The sequence below is a fragment of the Vigna umbellata genome, chromosome 1 (assembly GCF_029865625.1).
Source record: "Vigna umbellata cultivar VRB3 chromosome 1, Vumbellata_1.0, whole genome shotgun sequence".
In the NCBI taxonomy this organism is placed as follows: domain Eukaryota; kingdom Viridiplantae; phylum Streptophyta; class Magnoliopsida; order Fabales; family Fabaceae; genus Vigna; species Vigna umbellata.
The window spans coordinates 5135193-5157737 of NC_142165.1; the positions used below are offsets into that span (position 1 = coordinate 5135193).

At 35.8% G+C, this 22545-nt stretch overlaps 3 protein-coding genes across 5 annotated transcripts; all 3 read left to right on the forward strand.

The window, feature by feature from the left end:
• The first annotated feature begins 253 nt into the window (after positions 1–253).
• On the forward strand, positions 254–2111 carry LOC124837772 (putative O-methyltransferase 3). Of its 2 annotated transcripts, none has more exons than XM_088092158.1 (2): positions 254–1030; positions 1586–2111. In XM_088092158.1, the coding sequence occupies exons 1-2, from the start codon at positions 260–262 to the stop codon at positions 1886–1888; spliced, it is 1074 nt and encodes a 357-aa protein (XP_087948284.1). In that variant the 5' UTR covers positions 254–259; the 3' UTR covers positions 1889–2111. The 2 variants fall into 2 exon arrangements, with proteins under 2 accessions (XP_087948284.1, XP_087948291.1); XM_088092165.1 differs by lacking the exon at positions 1586–2111 and adding an exon at positions 1473–1535.
• A 3739-nt stretch (positions 2112–5850) lies between these two features.
• On the forward strand, positions 5851–7661 carry LOC148204454 (uncharacterized). Its single transcript, XM_088108270.1, has 6 exons — positions 5851–6150; positions 6299–6461; positions 6536–6579; positions 6652–6983; positions 7096–7453; positions 7536–7661. Exons 1-6 carry the CDS (start codon positions 5851–5853, stop codon positions 7659–7661), a joined length of 1323 nt encoding a protein of 440 aa, XP_087964396.1.
• Positions 7662–8442: 781 nt separating this feature from the next.
• On the forward strand, positions 8443–10436 carry LOC124837771 (putative O-methyltransferase 3). 2 transcript variants are annotated; one of them, XM_088092173.1, is made up of 2 exons: positions 8443–9299; positions 9714–9776. In XM_088092173.1, exons 1-2 carry the CDS (start codon positions 8529–8531, stop codon positions 9774–9776), a joined length of 834 nt encoding a protein of 277 aa, XP_087948299.1. In that variant the 5' UTR covers positions 8443–8528. The 2 variants fall into 2 exon arrangements, with proteins under 2 accessions (XP_087948299.1, XP_047169192.1); XM_047313236.2 differs by lacking the exon at positions 9714–9776 and adding an exon at positions 9827–10436 and having other exon boundaries at positions 8459–9299.
• Positions 10437–22545: the final 12109 nt, after the last annotated feature.

The following is a 22545-nucleotide window of genomic DNA, read 5'->3' on the forward strand; positions in this document are numbered from 1 at the left end:
CGTTGCAAAAGTAAAAAAGTCGACACCATCAACACAATCACCGCTTTATCTCAATATCTATATCTATATCTATATATATTATATTAGTACGGAGATAGAACGAAGGCAAATAATATATTATATTATATCAGTATGGAGGCATGATAATCTACCATCATATCCTATGAATAATATAATAAAGTGGCAGCTTGGGTATTCGGTTGCTTATAAATAGACCCAAATGGTGTGAGATTCATACTCCAAATTGAACAAGTAGTTTATGCAACAAAGTATGGAATCCCATGGCGCGAAACTACTGAGGGCTCAAACACACATATGGAATCATATTTTTAACTTCATAAACTCCATGTCCCTTAAATGTGTTGTTGAGTTAGGGATAGCAGACATCATACACAACCATGGCCAACCCATCTCACTCTCTAACCTCATTGCTTCACTTCCAATTCACTCTTCCAAAACTCACTTCATCCCTCGCTTGATGCGAATCATGGTCCATTCTGGCTTCTTCTCTCAACACAGTCACGCCGACAACGACCTTGAAGTCAAGTATGCACTCACTGATGCCTCTTTGCTTCTGCTTAAAAGCCATGAAATGAGTGTGGCACCTTTCCTGCTGGCCATGCTTGATCCAGTTTTAACAAACCCATGGCATCACTTTTCTAATTGGTTCAAAACCGGTAATACTACACCGTTTGAAATGACGCATGGGAAATCGTTTTGGGAGTATGCTGGTAGTGATCCCAGAATTAACATCTTATTCAATGATGGCATGGCAAGTGATGCTCAACTAATCACAAGTTCGGTGATTGAGAAATGCAAAGGGGTGATCATGGGATTGGAGTCATTGGTTGATGTTGGGGGAGGTACAGGAACCATGGGAAAGGCCATTGCCGAATCCTTCCCTCAGTTGGAATGCATCGTATTTGATCTTCCACATGTTGTTTCTGGCTTGCAAGGAAGTGAAAACCTTAAATATGTTGGAGGGGACATGTTTGAGGAGATTCCTCCAACAGATGCCATTTTGTTGAAGGTAAAATATCGTTACAAATCATAGTACACTGTTACATTCTTAACTTTTCTTTCCATTTACTTGACTGATGTTAAATTTCAGAGAATTGAACCAACGAATTGATCAATTGGAAGATCAATATCACCGTTCCTGATCAAATGAAATAATCAATATATATAATGATTATCGGTAACTAAGCTATAGCACTAGTCTATTCTAACTACTGCAAATTAAATATCGAAGACCAACTGTTTCAGAATCATATATGAACATCGAGACAATATAGCAAATTATATATAGTAATATTGCTCCTCTTTTTTATTCTCGTGTCTCCTCAAGTTACTTATTATAGTAACACTTTTTTGGCTGAGTTCTTTCTTTTTGGATGTAGATGGGTAGAAGCATGGTTGAGTCTTTTTCTAATTAATAAACAGAGCTAATTAAGTTAATGCTAGGTGTGTAGATTCAACTAGGTCATCTGACTTATAATAACTGGCCCCTAGCTAGTATTAGTTATATTACATGAGGTGTTTATTCTAATAAGCTTAATTCCTTGTACTTTGGATGAGAAAACAGTGGATATTACATGACTGGAGCGATGAGGAGTGTGTGAGCATATTGAAGAAATGCAAGGAAGCTATATCTAAGAAAGGGAAAGAAGGGAAGGTGATAATCATAGACATGGTGATGGATAATGAAGTGAAAGATGAAGAATATGTTGAAACACAGCTGTTCTTTGACATGTTGATGATGGTGTTGGTCAAGGGAAAAGAGAGAAACGAGAAGGAATGGGTTAAGTTGTTTTCCTCTGCTGGTTTCAATAACTACACAATAACTCCTGTTTTGGGCTCAAGGTCTCTCATTCAGATCTATCCATAGTCTCTCAACAAGATGAAGCTGTATTTGAAATTTCAAGAAATAAGTTTGTGAGGATTGTTGCAGGTGAAAAAGATAGTTTCTGAGGATATGATAAATAAGCAATTGTTGATTTAAAAAATCTGAGTGTTTTAAGTATGAAAAATGTTTGTCTTGATTATTGATAAAAGTTTTGAGGTAATTGATAGCGGTACTCAAGCACAAATTAAGAAATTATGAAAGGAAAATGATATCGAAGATTATACAAGAGAAGAATATTATCAAGGGGAATGAATAATATCTTATTATCAAGTATACGATAACGTGAAAGGAAAAACTGAACATCAAATAATGAAATTAATAAATGTAAAATTAAATAGTGTTATTTTAATACATTTAATATATATGTTTTAAACTTTTTTTTATTAGGGAAACCAAATAAACCTACAATATATTTTGATACCATATGAATATATATATATATATATATATATATATATATATATATATATATATATATATATATATTCTCTATCAATTTTACTTTTTTTATTACATAATTTAACTCATTTTATAATCTATCAAATTCACTAAATTTTCTAAGATATTTACTTTCTCAACATCAAAAGGAATATAAATGTTATAGTTATACTCCTTTCTATACTTATTACATATTTATTCATACATGACTTCATTTCTATATTTATGAAATTGTAAATTCTTTTGTATATAAGAAAATAAAATATCCACCCTTTTAAACCTTTGTAATATAATATTTTGTATATAGTTTATAATTTTTTATTAAAAATTATTAAATTAGTATTTAAATAATATAAGAATAAATAAGTAATGATATCATAAAAATGAACCTTTGTAATATAATGTTTTGTATATAATTTCTAATTTTTTATTAAAAATTATTGAATTAATATTTAAATAATATAAGAGTAAATAAGTAATGATACCATAAAAATGGATGAAATACAAAATTTCGTGCTTAATGAGAATAAAAATAAGCACAAATGTAAGTTTTTACTTTCACATTGAAAATATGTAGTGCAACACCTCACCTTATTGTATTATTAAATAAATTAACATTCTAAGAAAATTTGTCAGACTTAAATTGTATATGAATTGAGTACTAAAATTTCAAGAATTGTTATTTTGATATTAAAATTTTTTTTAGATACTATAGTATTTTTTATTTTTTATAAATAAAAAAATTATTTTTTTAATGACTCTTTTATATTTATATAAGGGTTAAATATGTTTTTAGTCCCTAAACTATTGGCCGTTTCTGGTTTTTGTCGTTATTTTGGTTTTGTCCTCATTTGTTGTTAAATGAGGACCAAATTTTTAAAACAGTGTTTAGTTTTGCGAGGACTAAAACGAACGTTTCAAAAAGAATGAGGACCAAATTGTACCTTACTTTGAAAGAGGGACGAAAATCAGAAACGGCCAATAGTTTAGGGACTAAAAACATATTTAACCCTTTATATAAATTGTAAAATGATTATTAAATGAGTTTTAATTTTTTTTTTCATAACATCTTAAAAAGGAATATATAAATGAAAATGAATCGTTGGAAAGTGTGATACATGCACTGAAGGGGGTATCCAAAAGTCACATCATACTGAAATTTTTAAAAGGAACATGACTATTGAATACTCCTTTTTAAAATGCAACATCGTATGCATTAATGTTGATTAGTTGCGATTTCATATGCCTCTGGCATAAACCAAACTTAGTATGTTGAAAGTAGTGATATGTTGGCACTGAAATATAGTCATGAAACTCTCACGTGTAAATGTCAATTAAACGGACTTATATTTTTTAAGAATTTATGAAGTATATGTGATGAAGATACCACAGTATCACGAGTACGGACGACTGTTCTTGGCTATGTGATTTATCACTTTTCACTGTCCTTGTCAATGCATTTCTGTACTTGTCAATATATTTCTGGCTTTTGCAGCGTTCTTTTGCAGTTATAGCACTGTGGGAAGATTCTCTGTTTGACTATACAATTCCACTGGAAAGGAGTTTGAATGTGAAAAAAAAGGACCATAAACATATTAATATAAGACGATGCTTGATAGATGAGTTTGGTCTGTGTTGATGCGTGTTCGGACATTCAAAGCTAAGTTTGAAGAGGTTTCGTCTGAGCACCTTAGGGCGACTGAGAAGTATGTTTGTGAGCTGGAGTTTTGTGTTCGAAGTGAGGACGGAGTAGAGGTAATATTTATTTTTGAATTTTGGTTGCAGGTTGAAGGTGTTCATGGTGATGAAGAAGAAGACAGTGGTTAATGGAGGAGGAAGCACGTGGTTGACGATGAAGACAGAGTTGAAGAGGGGATGTGTATTCGGTTACAAAGAAGAGCGTAATCGGTTCGACGTTTTGGAATATTGCACAGGCGTGGCGTATTCGGTTACACATGAAGCGTAACCGGTTACAGCTTCGAGTTACCAACGCTGCATTCCCGTCGTCGTTACTGAGGCTATGGTTGGGTCCAGCGTGAAAAGGAGGACGAAGAGGAGGGAGATGAGGGAGATTTCTGCAGGATGAAGGTTTGTGCGTTGGAGGACATGTGGTGGTGGTGGCCATGGACGACTGCAAATGTAAGTAGAGGTTGATGGAGATAGAGGTGGAGAGGAGGAGGAAGACGGTTCTGTGTAGGGTGAAGGCCAACTCTTTCCATCAGCTGATGTAGTGTGGTTCGCCAAAAATCGAATCCATGAAGCCCTACATGCAGCAACAGCCCCATGATGCCGTGGGCTTCGCCGGAAATGGGTTCCCTGAACCTCTACATGTTGAAGGATATGGTTTTTAATTGCACGAGGCTAACCCTTTGTATGTGTTGCAGGTTTTTGGAAAGATTAACGTGCATTTGGTCAGCTAATAACTTCATGTGAGGGATACGTACTCTGTCCAGGTTAGGCACATGTGTTGTGTCCATTTTATTTTTGAAAATTAATGTTAAACAAAACCTCGTGCTTCAAATTTGGAATTTGATGTGTTGGTTACAGAACATTAAAATTTTTAGTGAACTTTGTCTTATACTATGAGTAGAGCATGTTTTGAGGTTGGAAAAAGCTTGGTGGCTGTATGCGAACAATTTATGAAGTATTACCTTGTGTTGACCTTCATAAATGGTTGTGTTGAGGCATTATTTGGTGGTCATTGAAGACGCATGCTGAGAAAAGGTACATATTTAACCAAGTTTTATTTTTTTAAACCAGTACATGATATAACATATTCATGTATTTTCTTAACAGGTTTCGTTTGGAATTGTTACTGTTATATTTAAATCTTCAGAATTGAAATATCCATCTTATATCTTACTGTGGGGCGTCGTATAGCATTCGTTCAATCTTCCTTCAAATCTGCTGAAATCTTCATAAGTTTGAAAGTGAAATAGGTATGTTTTATATTATTGTATTCAATTTATGTGCATGAAATTTATAATATTTACTCAATATATATATATATATATATATATATATATATAATTATATATAAATATATATGTATATATATATATATATATATATATATATGAATGTTATTTTTTTTATTCCTCGTATGAATGCTTGATGTTAATAAAATATAATTATATGAATATATGAAATTAATTATATTGTTAATTTTAGTTGTCTTTATGTGGTTGTTAAAATTTATATTTTTCGTTAAGTAAATATAGATGGAAGAACAAGTAGATTTATCATATTTGGACCGTGAACATATAGATGATGATGTGGTTGGTGTAAACTTCAATATTATCGCACTGATACGTCAACATTTACAAATAACCACTTCGTTCGCTGCACTAACAATGTTATGCATTGTTGCACACACGTTGAGTATCTTGAATATGTATTCGACTGATTCGAGTAGTTTAAGCAATGACCTACCAGACAAAGACCGTCGTAGGGAGCAATTAATATCATACCTTGTGCATACTAATCGGTGTCGCGACATTATTAGAATGGGTCCAGAGGCATTTATTAATCATTGTGAGAGACTAAGATCAACTAGGTTAGTTAAGGACGCGATTCGGTCTACAATGGAGCAACAAGTTGCTCAATTTCTTCATATAATTGGCCATAATGTTAAGAATCGAAGTGTAGCATTTTTCTTTCATCAATCCGGTTTAACGGTTAGCAAACACTTTCACAATGTCTTGGATGCTATCTTAAGTTTGGAATCTGAATTTCTAATTCAACCCTCGGGAAATGAGGTTCATCCATATGTCTTGAGCAACAATCGATTCTACCCGTACTTTAAGGTACTCATTCCATCATATTTGTATATGTTTTGTGATCAAAGGATGCTAACAATTTTTGAGTTATGGTTATGATGAATAGTTATTTGTATGTTTGGGGGCCATAGACGGAACTCATGTTCGTGTAAAGGTGCCAAGATGTGGTGCTTAGAGATTTCGAGGAAGAAAAGACTGGCCAACACAAAATGTGTTTGCGGCGTGTGATTTTGACATGAAATTCACATACGTTCTTGCTGGATGGGAAGGCACTGCATATGATTCACGAATTTTAAAAAATTCTCTTGATCGAGATGATCCGTTGATTATCCCCCAAGGTCAGTGTCTACATTGAGATGTTCAAGATTTTATTTAGTAGTAACTAATTACCTTTATATGCGTAAAATTGTAGGAAAATACTACCTCGGTGATGCAGGATTCATGTTGAAAAGCACAGTTTTGACTCCATATAGAGGCATAAGATATCACCTTAAAGAATATACACGTAGAGGACCACAAAATGCATAGGATTTGTTTAATCATCGACATTCATCGTTGCGAAATGTTATTGAAAGAACTTTTGGTGTGTTGAAAAAACGACTCCCTATCATTGCAAGTGGCACTGAACCACACTACGAATTAGAGACAATGACAGACATTATATTAGCTTGTTGTATGTTACACAACTTCCTTCGTGGCGTCGATAACAATGACACATTACTTGATGAAGTTTATAACGAATTGAATGAAAGGGATGAGCATAATGTTTCATCATCTCAAGTTAAAGAAGATGACCATAGGATTGGTAGTAGTATCAGGGATTCTATGGCAGATCATATGTGGCGAGATTATCAAAACTCGTAGTTATCGTATTTTATTGTGTTGTATGAGTATTTGATGTTATGTGTATGAGAAGAACATTATATTAAGGATGTTTAATGTTAACTTCTTACCATTTTGTTTATGAAATAGGTATAAAATGAACAGAGGTAAGGCAGTTGTCATTGAGAGCTCTGCTCCTACTAGAGAGTTCATGAAGTGGACAGAGGACATGGACTCACATCTTCTACACTCTATGATTCAGGAATCACGAATCGGTAATAGGGTTGACGGAAGCTGGACATCCCAAGCATATAGTAATATAGTTGATCATCTTCATAGCTTTGGGTATGTCGCAATTACGAAAAATAATGTTAAAAATCGTCAGAAAGTCTTGAAAGATAAATGGCGTGAGGTACGTGACATGTTTTCTAGATTGAGTGGATTTGCGTGGAACCCGGTTAGTATGACATTTCATGCTGAGGACGAAGTTTGGATGGACCTAATTCAAGTATTTATAAAAATACTAACATTTTGTGGATCCTTATTATACATACTATGAACGAGTGTGTTTGTTCTGTTTGGTATTTCAGTCGAGGCCAATTGTGGCAAAGTGGAGAGCTAATAGTATAAAACACTACGATTTAATGGTCGAGTTATGGGTAGCTGATCGAGCTATTGGGAGTGGTTTTCGGACCGCTCGTGTAAAAGTGAAGTGAACAAAATACTACTATGAAAAAAATGGAAACCACGAAGGGGTGCATGTAGGTTAGGATTTATACTCTGAAAAAAATATTTGGGTTGTTGATAGTTAAAAGAATTGTTAGTGGTTAAGATATTATTAAGTAATCATCAATTGTGTTTTGATTTTAATAAATGAAAGATAAATACGTAAAATTGGAGGTGTAGGAAGAAAGAGATGAGATGCTAGGACCATCACTCTAAATTGATATTAATGTAAGATAGATCCCATTCCTCTCACACCATCTTTTCAAGCATAGGTCGTGGTTGATTTAAAACCACATTTTACTTTGAAATTGCATTTCAATATGATCGTTATAGTATCCCACAGAAACACATTAAATAGGTGGTTCATATCCAAGTTGGTTATCTAGTTGCGGACCGTTTAACTAAACCAATTTCTGGCACTTCTTCTGAAAACATTACACATAAACTTATGATTGTAGTTAATCTAACCGTAAGTTTAAAAGGGATGTTACGTAGTGTTTATGTGCCTCTTGCAAGTGTGCCTTTTCTTTCTCTGTTGTATATATATAAACACTTCTTCTATGTTAAATAAGATAGCATAGTTTTTCCTTTCCTTCTGTCTTCCCAACACGATATGAAAGTGACCACCAACCACAACGACGGTCATTTGTCTTTTTCAATAATAACTCTTTCGTAACTGTCGTGGCTAACTTTGCACTAGTGGCAATGTATTTCAAAACCTTTGACATGATAATTTTACGGCATACACTATGCATTATAATAAAGTGGCTGGCTGCTATATTCGGTTGCTTATAAATAAACGCACACAGTGTGAAGTTCCATACTCCAAATCGAAAGAGTAGTTTAGGCAGCACATTATGGAATCCCGTGATGAAGACGAGGCTGCGAAACTACTGAGGGCTCAAACACACATATGGAATCATATTTTTAACTTCATAAACTCCATGTCCCTTAAATGTGTTGTTGAGTTAGGGATAGCAGACATTATACACAACCATGGCCAACCCATCTCACTCTCTAACCTCATTGCTTCACTTCCAATTCACTCTTCCAAAACTCACTTCATCCCTCGCTTGATGCGAATCATGGTCCATTCTGGCTTCTTCTCTCAACACAGTCACGCCGACAACGACCTTGAAGTCAAGTATGCACTCACTGATGCCTCTTTGCTTCTGCTTAAAAGCCATGAAATGAGTGTGGCACCTTTCCTGCTGGCCATGCTTGATCCAGTTTTAACAAATCCATGGAATCACTTCTCTAATTGGTTCAAAACTGGTCAAACTACACCGTTTGAACTGGCACATGGGAAGTTGCTTTGGGAGTATGCTGGCACTGATCCCAGAATTAACATCTTATTCAATGATGCCATGGCAAGTGATGCTCAACTAATCACTAGTTCGGTGATTGACAAATGCAAAGACGTGTTCATGGGATTGGAGTCATTGGTTGATGTTGGGGGAGGTACAGGAACCATGGGAAAGGCCATTGCCGAATCCTTCCCTCAGTTGGAATGCATCGTATTTGATCTTCCACATGTTGTTTCTGGCTTGCAAGGAAGTGAAAACCTTAAATATGTTGGAGGGGACATGTTTGAGGCGATTCCTCCAACAGATGCCATTTTGTTGAAGGTAAAATATCGTCACAAATCATAGTACAATCTTAATTAAATTCTTTGCTCTTCTTTTCATATACTTCACTGAGGTTAGACTTTAGAGAATTAAAACAAGGAATTGATCAAATGGAAAAGAAAGACAATATCATCATCAGAAAAATAAAATAATCAACGTATAATGATTATCGGAACTAAGATAGCAGTACTAGTCTGATCTAACTATTAATATCAAAGCAGAGCGACTGCTTAAGATTCATTATGGATATTGACTTAATGTATCAAATTATAAAGCAACATTTCTCCTTGTTGACATAATATAGCAAATTATATATGAATAGTCCCACTCTTTTGGCTGAGTTCTTTCTTTGGATATAGATTGGTAGTGATTGTTTTGAGAAAACTTGGTCATCTGTTAATGTTAGGTGTGTAGATTCAACTAGGTCATCTGACTTATAATAACTGGCCCCTAGCTAGTATTAGTTATATTACATGAGGTGTTTATTCTAATAAGCTTAATTCCTTGTACTTTGGATGAGAAAACAGTGGATATTACATGACTGGAGCGATGAGGAGTGTGTGAGCATATTGAAGAAATGCAAGGAAGCTATATCTAAGAAAGGGAAAGAAGGGAAGGTGATAATCATAGACATGGTGATGGATAATGAAGTGAAAGATGAAGAATATGTTGAAACACAGCTGTTCTTTGACATGTTGATGATGGTGTTGGTCAAGGGAAAAGAGAGAAACGAGAAGGAATGGGTTAAGTTGTTTTCCTCTGCTGGTTTCAATAACTACACAATAACTCCTGTTTTGGGCTCAAGGTCTCTCATTCAGATCTATCCATAGTCTCTCAACAACATGTGCTTACCACTCACTCATTGATAAATAAAAGGACGATGATGAGTATAGTTTGTGTTGCATGATGTACCGTCTAGATGAAGAAGAAAAGGGTGGTACCATTAAAGAGCACAGTGAAAGATTCGCAATTATTTTTCATATTTAGGTAACTGAAGCTGTATTTGAAATTTCAAGAAATAAGTTTGTGATGATTGTTGCAGGTGAAAAAGATAGTGTCTCAAGGGTATGATGAATAAGCAATTGTTGATTTAATAAATCTGAGTGTTTTAAGTATGAAAAATGTTTGTCTTGATTATTCATAAAAGTTTTGAGGGTAACTGATAGCGAGACTTACTCGAACACAAGTTTCAATGTTGAGCTTGGTTGTGTGCTTCTTCTACTTCATTTATAACTTATATATATATTTTAAAATCACTTAGAAGAATTCGAAATTATGAAATGAAAATAATATAAAAGATTATATAAAGAGAAGAATATTATCAAAAGAGGAATGAATAATGTCCTTATTCGCGTATACGATGACGTGAAAGGAAAATTGAACATCAAATCGTAGTGGGTGTAAGCAAGGTTACTAAAATAATGAAGTTAATAAATGTAAAATTAAATAATTTTATTTTAATACATTTAATGTAAATGTTTTTAACTTTTTATTATTAGATACCAAATAAACCTACAATATATCTCGATACCAATTCCATCATTGATTAAACTTGATGAATATCAGTAGGATTTTTTAAAATTAGGTATAAAAATGAGATGAGAATAACTATTTGTGGATCATGAGAATTGATAGATATATATATCAATTCTCTTTCATTTGATTCTTTTTACTATATAATTTAACTCATTTTATAATCTACTAAATTCACTAAAATTTAGAAGATATTATTACTATATTGTATCATTGTCCGGTCAGTCATAGATTAGATAGTCAGTCTTCATTCGGATTCGTGAGCGAGCCACCATTAGAACTAACCGGTCATTGATCAAGACAATTAACTCTAATGTTGATCAACTTAGAGGTAAAGTGTGATTACCGACTATTGAACCGTAATTAGGCCGTTGTTAATCAAAAACTCACTTCAAAATTTATAAATATAGGTTTGAGGTAAGGATGTGGGTGATTTGCATTTACTGCAGTATTAATATTTGAACTGCCAACGTTGACCTAACTTTGCCTTCAGAGTGCCTTCTATAGGTTTCAACCTTCACTCTTAACAATTCACCCACATAATAACATACACGACCATATTGTCGTTCTCCATCACCAACCAAAGAATCCAAAGCAATTTGCTTGGCTTTTCCAACTTTCCTGGGAGTTATTCCAACACTAAATGACTTCTTAATGTCATCAATGATTTGGTTCACAGTTATGTCACCCACATTTACAAACTGTCTACTAATACTTGTGCAATCTAGTGTACACTTTTACTTTTGTTTCCAAAAACCCTTCCACATTTGTGATTTCCAACCAGAGTTTTGACCCTTAATGTTTCCTTGCTTCCTACCTTGCTAGCCATAATAAGAAAACCACATTTGTTTTTACAAACTGCCCTCACTCTATTGAGATCATTCTTCACAAACCTAACATCTTTTCCATTTAAAACAATATGCTCCATTAGTGCATTTTTAAACTTTTTTAATGAACAGACCCAATTCGAATTTAAAGCTCTTGTTCATATCATCCTATCTATACTTTCGAAACTTCCCCCTTTTCAACCTCACGTCGTCATCACTATCAACATATGAATCCAATTCATCACTATTGTATTCTTCATTGATGTCATGCTGTCTAACTTCTTCATTCATTATAAATGAACCTTTCCCAACATTTCTTCTTCTCCTCACAGTTTTCTTCTTCTCTTTCATTCTATTCCACCTATCCAAAACTGGATTAATATTTCTACGAACTTGGTCAACCCTATCATTCTCAGTACTAAACCCATCATCATCATTTGTCATTCTTTTTTCTTCACTGTCATCATCCAGAGATTCTGCAGCTGAAGCTTCTACTTCCCCCTCAACCACATTGCCCCCTTCCTCTTCCTCATGAAGATAACCATGTTCCTTACCAACATAACCCTCCTCCAAATTAACCTCTTCTTGTTCCTCACCACCATCACTTTCCTCACCCATTTCAACCTCTTCTACAACCACATTAAAATGTGAATCGTGTTGCTCACCACTATCACCCTCTTCCTCACCCATTTCAACATCTTCTACAACTAAATTAAAATATGGATCGTCCTCACCCATTTCAACCTCTTGTACAATCACATTAACATCTGAATCATGTTCCTCAACACCATCACCCTCTTCCACGCCCATTCTAACCTCTTCTACTCCCTCCTCGTCACCACCATAATCCTGTTCCTCACCACCATAACTCTCTTTCTTAGGCATTTCTTCCTCATGTAAATTAACTTGTTCATCATCCACTTTGGAAACCTCTTCCTCCATCTCCTCTATGTGTCCTTCATCTGCCTCTTCACCACAAGTAAGAAACTGAACTTCCACTGCTTCACTAGGAACATATTGCACATATTTCAACCTCTTCGTTATTCTCCTCTACGTAGTTAGCCAAGTATAGTGCTTCCTTGTCATCACTCAGTATTCTAAGATTATTTATCATCCTTTGTTTCGACCCCTTCCACCATAGTTTGAACTCTGCATCATACTTAAATTCTTTAACAATTTCCACTACTTCAAAATACAACCAACGATCCGGATCAACTCCTTTGATAATGTGTATCTCTCTTCCAACATAATGTAGCCCCTTATTCTTAACAAACTTTCTCATGTGATGCAAACACACGTCAAAAACCATTTCTAGACCTACATTGAGACATCAACATTTACGCCCAAATTGGACCAACCATAAACGAAAAAGAAAAACAAAAACTTACCTTGATTGCTTACGCTTGTCTTTCAAGCCACCGTTTCTTTCACAATCACTGCAACGACCACCTTGCTTAAACTCCTTGCTTTGAGTAAAACTACTTTTCCCAATTGAAAAAAATAAGTTAAGAACCCTAATTAATTTCAAACAACCCCTAATCTTATTTCAGAAATGAAAACGTAGCACATACTTAATTTGATTTGAAAAAAGAAAAGCAATGTGGCACACAATTATCAGGGAAGGTGGCATCACACGTGGCTCGTCGTTTGTCACCTCACAAAAAAAATTAACGTCGTTGCTTTTTAAAGACTAAAAATACAAGTTTTCAAACTAAGAGGACGAAAATGAATAAATCTTTTTAAGAAGGACGAAACCCAAAATAACTTGATAATTTAGCGACTAAAAACATGTTTAACCCTAAAAACAATCAAGAAGACTGTGATACTCCATTTCTTGAAATGTAGCATATTTAGGGTGTGCATTAACTTTTCCTCCTATCTCTAACACAACGTTCAATTGGGATAAAGAGAAAAATATTTGGAAACCAAAACTAAGTGAGGAATTAATCTTGATTAGTTGTGATTTCATATGCCTCTGGCATAAACCAAACTTGGTATGTTGAAAGTAGTGATATGTTGGCACTGAAATATAGTTCATGAAACTCCCACGTGAAAATGTCAATTAAAAGGACTTATATTTTAAGAATTTTATATGAAGTTATAATTGAGCATCTCACTTAATGAAAAGTTTAAACGTAATATAAATAAATCTATAAATTTATTATTTTATATTAAATTAAATATTAATTATTTATATTAATTCGATTCAAGTTTCGTTGATATTATTTGTACGAATTAAAAAAATAAAAAAACAAAATATGTATTTGTTTATCTTTTTAGAAAGCAAAGGTGGTCCATGCGGCAATATCATCATGCATCACAGCCACCGACACCACACTGTAGGATAGACATTTGCCAACTTAAGCCTTCCAGCAATGTACCTTTCTTTATTTTGCATTGAAGGAATGTATTTTTTATATTAAACTACAGAATTATAATACGTATAGGAAGATATTTATTGGATAAAATATCTTAGATATTTTAAATGGTTAAGATACTTATGAATAATTAACCAAGTTTCTAGGTAAGGTTGTTTTTACTCTTATAAATACGATAATAGGAAAAAAGTCAAGGGGGTTCCCTTTACGTTCTACAGACTCTAGATAATATTCTATGGTGATACTATAATCACTTTATTAAGAGTTGAGGCTCCATAACTCATGCCTGACTTGAGCATCGGAGAATCTTCGCAGGTACCTCCCTTCTTCGATGGTGAAAGTGGACGAGCGATAAGAGTTGAAGGAGCGCGAACAACAACAATTGAGGAGAAGCGAGCGTCCCGGACATTTAGAAGCAACAAAGACACCAGAAAACATCTATATCGAAACATTTTGGCGTCCATCGTGGGGCCGAGCGTCATCCCATTGATACTGCAAGGAGCCAAGACGAGCACTCGGTCTCGACATCGTTATTTCGGATCAACATCAAGAATCTACAGCAAGTTCATGATGATTCTGAGCATTTCAAGTCACCCTGGTACCTCCTCGGTGACCAAAACAGATCTCATAAGGAAAGTCAATCTACAATTTGAGGAAAGACCCTGGATGCCCTTATCAGCCGCATCCCCGTTACCTATGGAGAAGACGACCGTCACCTAGAGACAAACCCTTTCGGCGCCTCCAAGTCCGCCGCATTGTTCGGCCCAGCCTCCGCGTCTTCCGCAACACTCACGGCATCCACGCGTCGTTCGGTTCTGCCTCCACTTCGTCCAACCCAATTTCTATTCCCCAAACGTCAAACTCCAAACACCACTACTTAATCACAAACATCATCGACAACTTAGTGTTGGCGAGTGAATCTCTGAACAGATGATTACTTCTCTGTTGTGGAGGTTTTCATCTCATCTCTCCTCTATATGGCCTCCGTCGGCCTTGCTGCAATCCGCCACCGTCGTCAGCAAAGACACCCTCCAGCACCGTCCACAAGCCCTCATCAAGGGCGCCAGACGAAGCTGGACCTACGCTATCTTTAGGCGGTCCTCATGCGACTATTCTGGCTCCACGCCTACCGCGCCGTCCGGTCCAGCCTCACGTCACCTGCCACACCGTCCAGTACAGTCTCCGTATCATCCGCCACACCCAGGTTTGCGTCTTCGTCAATAACCATGGTTTCCGCATTTACAATGGTAACCCCTATGGCGAGCAATTTCGCCGCGGGTGTCGCATTCAACTTCCGTGACAGTGATTCACGAAATTATTTCTCACGCCTCTTGTGCAAACTCGATGTCACCACCATCCACTGTGAATGCGGCAACTAACACCTCCATCACCTTGGCCTGAACCCTATTTTTAAGGATTAGATACCCAGGCCTTCATCAATTAACCCAGTAGTCGCCGTCGTGGGAGGCGGCAAACCCACCCTCATCGTCAATAGATCCTTGGGAAGCTACACTCCACCATCGCCACCCTTCCTGATTACTGGATGCCCCGCCAACCGCCGTAGATACGTGGGGGTCTGCTATCACGAGCCCCTGGCCGATATTCTCCATCTGGTTTCTTTTCTCCCTACTTCGTATCAGATGATAAATCATGAAGGTCGCAATAGAATGCACTCAGGCCACCTACAACATCACCAACAACTTCTCCATTGTCGTTTTAAGGCTGGCTTCTTCCAGCACCGGTTACGGCAATGCCATTAATTCCTATCTCGAAAGAACCGTTAAGGGGTTTCAGCTCCACGACCCTCGCCTTCGAACCCGCCGTGAACAAGCTTTGAAACCCAAAAATCGCGCACACCACTGGCAAGGCTGAAGCCGCCCAAACAACAACCTCCGCCTCTTTGTCATCAAAACCTTAGGTGGCATCTTCAACCGCACCGGTGTCGTCGCAAGGTCACACGGCCGGGTCTGACTTGACGATTCTGCCAGGAGCTCGGTTCCAATCACATGAGCAAGCTCGCTGACAGCAAACTCGCTGGTTGCATGGTAGACTCCCACACGAGAGATCGCCAAACAGATCACGGATTCCAGCCCCCGTGCCATCCACGTCGTCGTTCGGTTCTGCCTCCGCATCATCTGCCTCCTTTTCAGTGTGTGGCAGCCTAACTAGATTCCAAAGGCTTAGTTCCTTTTCGAGCCTTAACCGGATGACTCAACCGGATGCCTCTCAAACTTTATTAAACGCCTCTCACGCAATGTGTATCCATACAGTTATTATCAATTGTTCTTTTATGCAGGTTGGAGGACACCTACAAACCCATATGTTACATTCCGGCCGATCATGATCAATTCTAATATGCATTTTTCAAACGTTCAATCAAGACCGAACGACCATGTCTATATTTTGATATTATTTTACAGTGCAGATAAACACATCTTGCATACAAAGGCGGACGACAGAGAGCCGTTCATGCTAAAGCACTAAAAACTGAGGAAACACTCCTAGACCTAGTAGATGTTCGCCCTAGAATACCCAGGTGCATTGAATAAAGGGATACACTCCCTCTGGTTGATGTTCGCCCTAGAACACCCAAAAAATCAAACCTAGGGGATCATCCCTTAGTCTAGGTTACGTTCGCCCAAGAACAACTAGCGCACGCAAACATAGTCAGTCTACCTATTATGGAACCTGACAACTACTCAGTCCTTCGGCCTCACACTTGGCCATCCATGACCTCAAGCCTTCCAGCATTTGGCCGTTCGGCCTCACATTTTTTTGATCCTTCGACTTCAACCGCTTGGTCATTCATGGCTTCCAGTGTTCAAACATTCGGTGGTTCAGCCTCACAGGTTTTCGGTCCTTCGACCTCAACCGTTCGGCCTTTCGTGGCCTCAAGCGTTCCAACATTTGGTCGTTCGGCCTCGCAGGTTTTCGGTCCTTCGACCTCAACCGCTCGGCCCTACATGGCCTCATGTGTTCAAACATTCAATCCTTCGGCCTTTTGCGGCCTCAAGCTTTCCAACTTTTGGTCGTTCGGCCTCACATGTTTTTGGTCCTTCGACCTCCACCGCTCGGTCATCCTTGAACTCAGGTGTTAAAACGTTCAACCACTCGGCCTCCACCGTTTGGTCATCCATGGCCACAAGCGTTCCAGCATTCGGCCATTCGACCTCACTGACATTCGGCCACTCGGCCTCTACCGCTCGGCCATACATGGCCTCATGTGTTCAAACATTCAATCGTTCGACCTTTTGCGGCCTCAAGCTTTCCAGCTTTTGGTCGTTCGACCTCACATGTTTTTGGTCCTTCGACCTCCACCGCTTGGTCATCCTTGGCCTCAGGTGTTAAAACATTCAACCGCTCAGCCTATGGCAAAGAGAAAACCCATAAAGCTCGTCGTTCAGTCCACAGATGAGCAACAACCAGAAACACGCTCCCTAACACAGCGAATACAGCCTCCCTCAAACTCACAAGTCCTATAGTTAACCCGTCCATAAAACCGAACGGTTAACTCGGACTTGGGGGGCATTATGTATAGTAAGATATTTATTGGATAAAATATTTTAGATATTTTAAGCGGTTAAGATACTTATGAGTAACTAACCAAGTTTCCAGGTAAGGTTGTTTTTACACTTATAAATACAATAACAGGGAAAAAGCCAAGGGGGTTCCCTCTACGTTCTACAGACTCTAGATAATATTCTAGGGTGATATTATAATCACTTTATTAAGAGTTGAGGCTCCATAACTCATGCCTGACTTGAGCGTCGGAGAATCTTCGCAGGTATCTCTCCTCTTTGATGGTGAAAGTAGACGAGCGATAAGAGTTGAAGGAGCACAAACGACAATAATTGAGAAGAAGCGAGCGTTCCAAACATTTAAAAGCAACAAAGACACACCAGAAAATATGTCCGAAACACAATATATCCCGATTTAGTAAATAACGGTCAATTATAAGTTACGAATTTCAACGAACCCTAAAGTACATAATATAATACATAATAGATTATAATTTCTGCATAAACATGAATATATTCATGATTATAAGTTATTAGTTTTTAATGAATCGTTATTCGTAGTCATCAATAGATTATTATTTTTTATTCAACCAAATATATTATGATTTTTTTAAAAGAAAAGTATTTCATTTTGATAACTCTGTATTCAATTAAATAATATGAAAAGTTAAACAAAAATTTTACAGCAATAGATATTATTAAACCAAGAACAATCAAAATAAAAATTCAGTTTTTACCATTAGAATTGATTTTGAAATATTTACTAAAAAGTAAATAAAAATTAATTTTTGAGTTAAATATTTTTTATGCTAACTTTTATTATTGTATATTTATTTGTAGAGTGTGTATATTATACATAGTTGTTTTGGTCAGAATTGATAGAGAAAAGGCTTAAACAAGATTAATTTTAATTGTGGATTTTAAATAAAGATTTATTGAATTGTAAAGTTGTTAGAAACTATGTTTTTTTTTCAGTGTTTAACGTCCAAAGGAAGTTATATGAAATTTCAAATTATATAGATAGAATTATAGAAGTGTTGGGGAATGGATACATAATGAATAAGTATAAAATTTAACTTAGAGAAAAACTAAATTAGAGTGAGAAAAAATACAAGCATACGACTTAATGGAAATTATAAATAGAAAAATGCTTAAAAGAAACGGTGAGAATTCTCAATATAAGATGTTTTACAGGTTTAATTGATTTTTTATTCTTAGTTTGACTTTAGTGTGTGTCAAGTTGGTCTATCATTTTAAAAATGTTTAATAATACTGATGGTCCTTATTTTCGTCAAGTTTGTTCGAATTGGTCTTAGTTTTTTTTTTGTTAAATGTTGTCCTAAAAATGTAATTTATGTTCAATTTAGTTTTTTTTGCAGACGGTGTTTAAATCGTTAACGACCCACTGCTCACGTGGATTCCCTTCAGGCACAATGCGGTGGATTTTGAAAGAAATGTCATTTATTTAATGAAACCCAATTTTTGATGAGGGTAGTTTCTGGAATTAGGGTTTTTTACTTTTCTTCTGTGAAAGCCATAGTGAGGTTTGAGATTAAACAATCTTCTTCCCAATCTTGGAGGTTGATGAGCCATGTCTGCTTCCCAATCTTCTTCTTCTTGTTGCAATAGCTTGGGCCACCGAAGTTGTCATTCCTCACATGGTGGTGGTTCAATGAGGGTAGGGATAATCCCCATTTACAATAATCTGCAGGTTGGACCTCTGTTAACCCTCGACAAGTGTAACCGAATCGAATCAAGTAATAATAAATGGTAAGACCGAGTATCGTTTCCCAAAGGACTCACGGCCTAAACAGTTATGTGATTTGTTGATTATCTTAGACTTGTAACCGAAAATATTGTTGTTGAACTATGAAAAATAAACATGAATGCAAGGTTTTGATCAATGGAGTTGAACAATGCAAAAACAGTTGATGAATAATATGAATGATTATGTTGTTGGGGTTTACCAATTCATCCTATCCACTCTCATGTATTCAAGAATTCATCTTTCTTCATTAATGTTCATGCCACTTTCTAAATTACCTTAAACCCAATAATGTCTTGGTGAAGAAAGCCTACTCCTAATCACTAGTTTACAATGTCTTGTCTCCCTAGCAATTATTCATGAATTACATTCGCACAGAAGCTTAAAGGCAACCAACCATCATATTCATATGTCTAGGTTTATACTACTATTGGGAGAATTTCTTCATGTCTAGATATATCCATACAAATAATATCAATGATCATGCAATTGGATGAGTTAAACAAAGCATGCATAGAGTATAGAAGAAAAACCCTAACAATTAATGAAAGAAAGCATATATTATAAAGAATCAATTCAATACACAAGAGCTTCAAAGGATTACAATGGTTTCCCAACAACAATGAAGGTTTAATTCACCATAATTATGGTGAAACTAGATGAAAAATAATGAAAGAATGAAAGATAGAACCCTAGAAAGATGACTGACCTAGGTCGACTAAAACCTTATATATTATTCTAAAAATTACAGAAAAGTGGCCCAAGGCCCATAAAAATGGCGCTCAGCGGTAAGTGCGCGTTCTTCTATTTGACGCTCAACTGTATTTTTGCCCCTCAGCGGTGACTACGAGACCTCAAGAACACCGCTCAACGGTAATTTCCACTGAGTGGTACTCGTGTCTTCTCTTTTTGTGCACTTTTCACTTCCTTTTCTGATTCCAACTTCTTCCTACTTCACTTATTTCATCGAATTCATCTTAAAGCCTGCAAAAACAAGGAAAACCAAGCATAAAACCCATCCAACTTTCTTAAAACAAAAGTATTCCAAGTTAGTTTCTAAGTCATAAAGGTTGTCTTTAAGGTCAATTTTAAGTATAAAAATAATAGTTTTTCAACTATTATCAGACTCAAAGCCACAATTTGTAACAAACTAGACCCCAACAAGCATCACTTCCTAAAGCTTCCAAAATCAAAAGGCAAGAACTCCATTTTCCCACCAATTTCTCCACATTACCAAATCCACTCTTTGCCACACCATCTCCACTATTCACAAAAATCTCAGCCAAGGAGGTTATCCACAACAAAGATACAAATATAACTAACACTTGATTTTCATAAAGGATCGCATGAGTAAAGTCCCAAAAACCCCAAAAAAAATGCTCAATTTCTTGTCGGACCTCCTGAATGTGGATATCTCAAACGTGATCTTAATGAGCAGCGTCACCCACATGTAAAGACTCAAAATGGATAAAAGAATGAGAACGAGAACCCTGTTGGCGAAGAACCCATTATTCGACGGTGATTGGACTTGTTCCTCTTCTTGAGTTCGGCGGTGATTTTGGAGGAGAGGGGCTGGTAGCCATCGATGTTGGGGTGACGAATGGCGGCTCTGAGGCCATTGGATTGGGGTTGGGAACCGGGGTGTATGAGGTCTAGAGAGCGTGAAGGAAAAGGAGGAAAATTTTGAAGAAGGTGAAGGTGAAAGAAGTTGGGTTCCCAAATTCTAAAACATAGAAGATGATGAAGTGGCCAGAATGAAGATGACGAGAGGCAGCCACGTCAAATAAACTAGCTTACATCATTTACTTATTGCTGACTTTGACACTGTGTCGTTAACTATTTAAACGCGGTCTGTAAAAAGGACTAAATTGAACATAACTTGCATTCTTTAAGACAATATTGAAAAAAAAAATAGAACCATTTCGAACAAACTTGACAAAAATAGGAAACCATCAATATTATTAAACCTTTTAAAAAAGTTTCAATTTTATTTAAATTTAGATAAAAAATTTTAGTTTCATCCAAACCTAATAAAATTTACTTCAATCAAATTCTTTTAGTTAAATACACGTAAATATTAACTTTTTTTTTCTCTACTTCTCTGCGCAACGCACGTAGCAGATGTCAGTTATCTTCAATATATATCCTTCATGTGATCTATAGTTCAATATCTCTCTCAAACTCATCATATTGAAGTCCATGGCAGCAATGAAAAAACATGTATCTCCAACTTCAAGAGAATCTGATGAAAGACACCTAGTTACAGTGCTTAGTATTTATGGTGGTGGCATTCGAGGAATGATTCCAGGAATCATTCTTGCTTCTCTCCAATCAGAGTTTCGGGTAATATCTTCAACAACCAAAATACATATATTTGGATTAATTTCTGTAAAAAGCATTCTTGAGAAAATAAAATATAAAAGAAAAGGAGAACATTGAACATTTTCACAATCTATAAATATTAAATTTCAAAAAAGTTACATATATGACCATTTTTCCATTTTTATTTATTATTAAATTATTTTTAATTTATAAGAAGACTTGTTTAAATTTTTATTATTTTATTGTTTTAGAAATACTTGTTATTTAACTAAACAAACCTTTAAAAAGAAATAACATTATACAGAGGGTTTGAGAGTAAAAAAATTTCAATATATGACAAATAAATTATAAAACTATATTTTATAAAAAAAATTGATTTTAACCGCACTCTTGGGTCCTTTATATTAGTGTGTAATTAATTTTTTTTTGTATAATTTTGATTGTTCAATTTTGCCATATCTATTTGAAAGAAAAATTACTTATCATAGTTTTAATGACTCTATTATTGTTCACACAATTGAAAAGTTGGACATTTTAGCTCAAATGTTTACTAGTCAGCTAATAATGTTTTGACAGATTAATACCATTAATTAGCTTATTAAATTTTCATATAATAAAAATTGAGTGTTCTTTCAAGCTTGAATGATGTGATGTAAACGCTTTGTATTTTATTCAATTTTATGTTAAAGAATGTACACTTAATACTTATTCAATTTTGGGTTACAGAAAACTCTTATATACTTAATCTCTTTGGTTTCTTGTCATCAATCAAAGTCTAGATTTATGTTTGACCTTCAAGTATGCTTATAAAGACAGGGTCTGCTGCTGTGCAGAAGAGATAAAAAAAAAGTTAACCTCATTGCTTCACTGCCAATTCATTCTTCCAAAACTCACTTCATCCCT

Bases quoted from the DNA above. Each gene is read 5' to 3' on its own strand.
- LOC124837771 (XM_047313236.2), top strand. From the start codon at position 8,529: ATGGAATCCCGTGATGAAGACGAGGCTGCGAAACTACTGAGGGCTCAA. The intron at 9,300-9,826 runs GTAAAATATCGT...ATGAGAAAACAG, and splicing joins CAGATGCCATTTTGTTGAAG to TGGATATTACATGACTGGAG.
- LOC124837772 (XM_088092158.1), top strand. From the start codon at position 260: ATGCAACAAAGTATGGAATCCCATGGCGCGAAACTACTGAGGGCTCAA. The intron at 1,031-1,585 runs GTAAAATATCGT...ATGAGAAAACAG, and splicing joins CAGATGCCATTTTGTTGAAG to TGGATATTACATGACTGGAG.
- LOC148204454 (XM_088108270.1), top strand. From the start codon at position 5,851: ATGGGTCCAGAGGCATTTATTAATCATTGTGAGAGACTAAGATCAACT. The intron at 6,462-6,535 runs GTCAGTGTCTAC...GTAAAATTGTAG, and splicing joins TCCGTTGATTATCCCCCAAG to GAAAATACTACCTCGGTGAT. The intron at 6,580-6,651 runs GTTTTGACTCCA...CAAAATGCATAG, and splicing joins GATTCATGTTGAAAAGCACA to GATTTGTTTAATCATCGACA.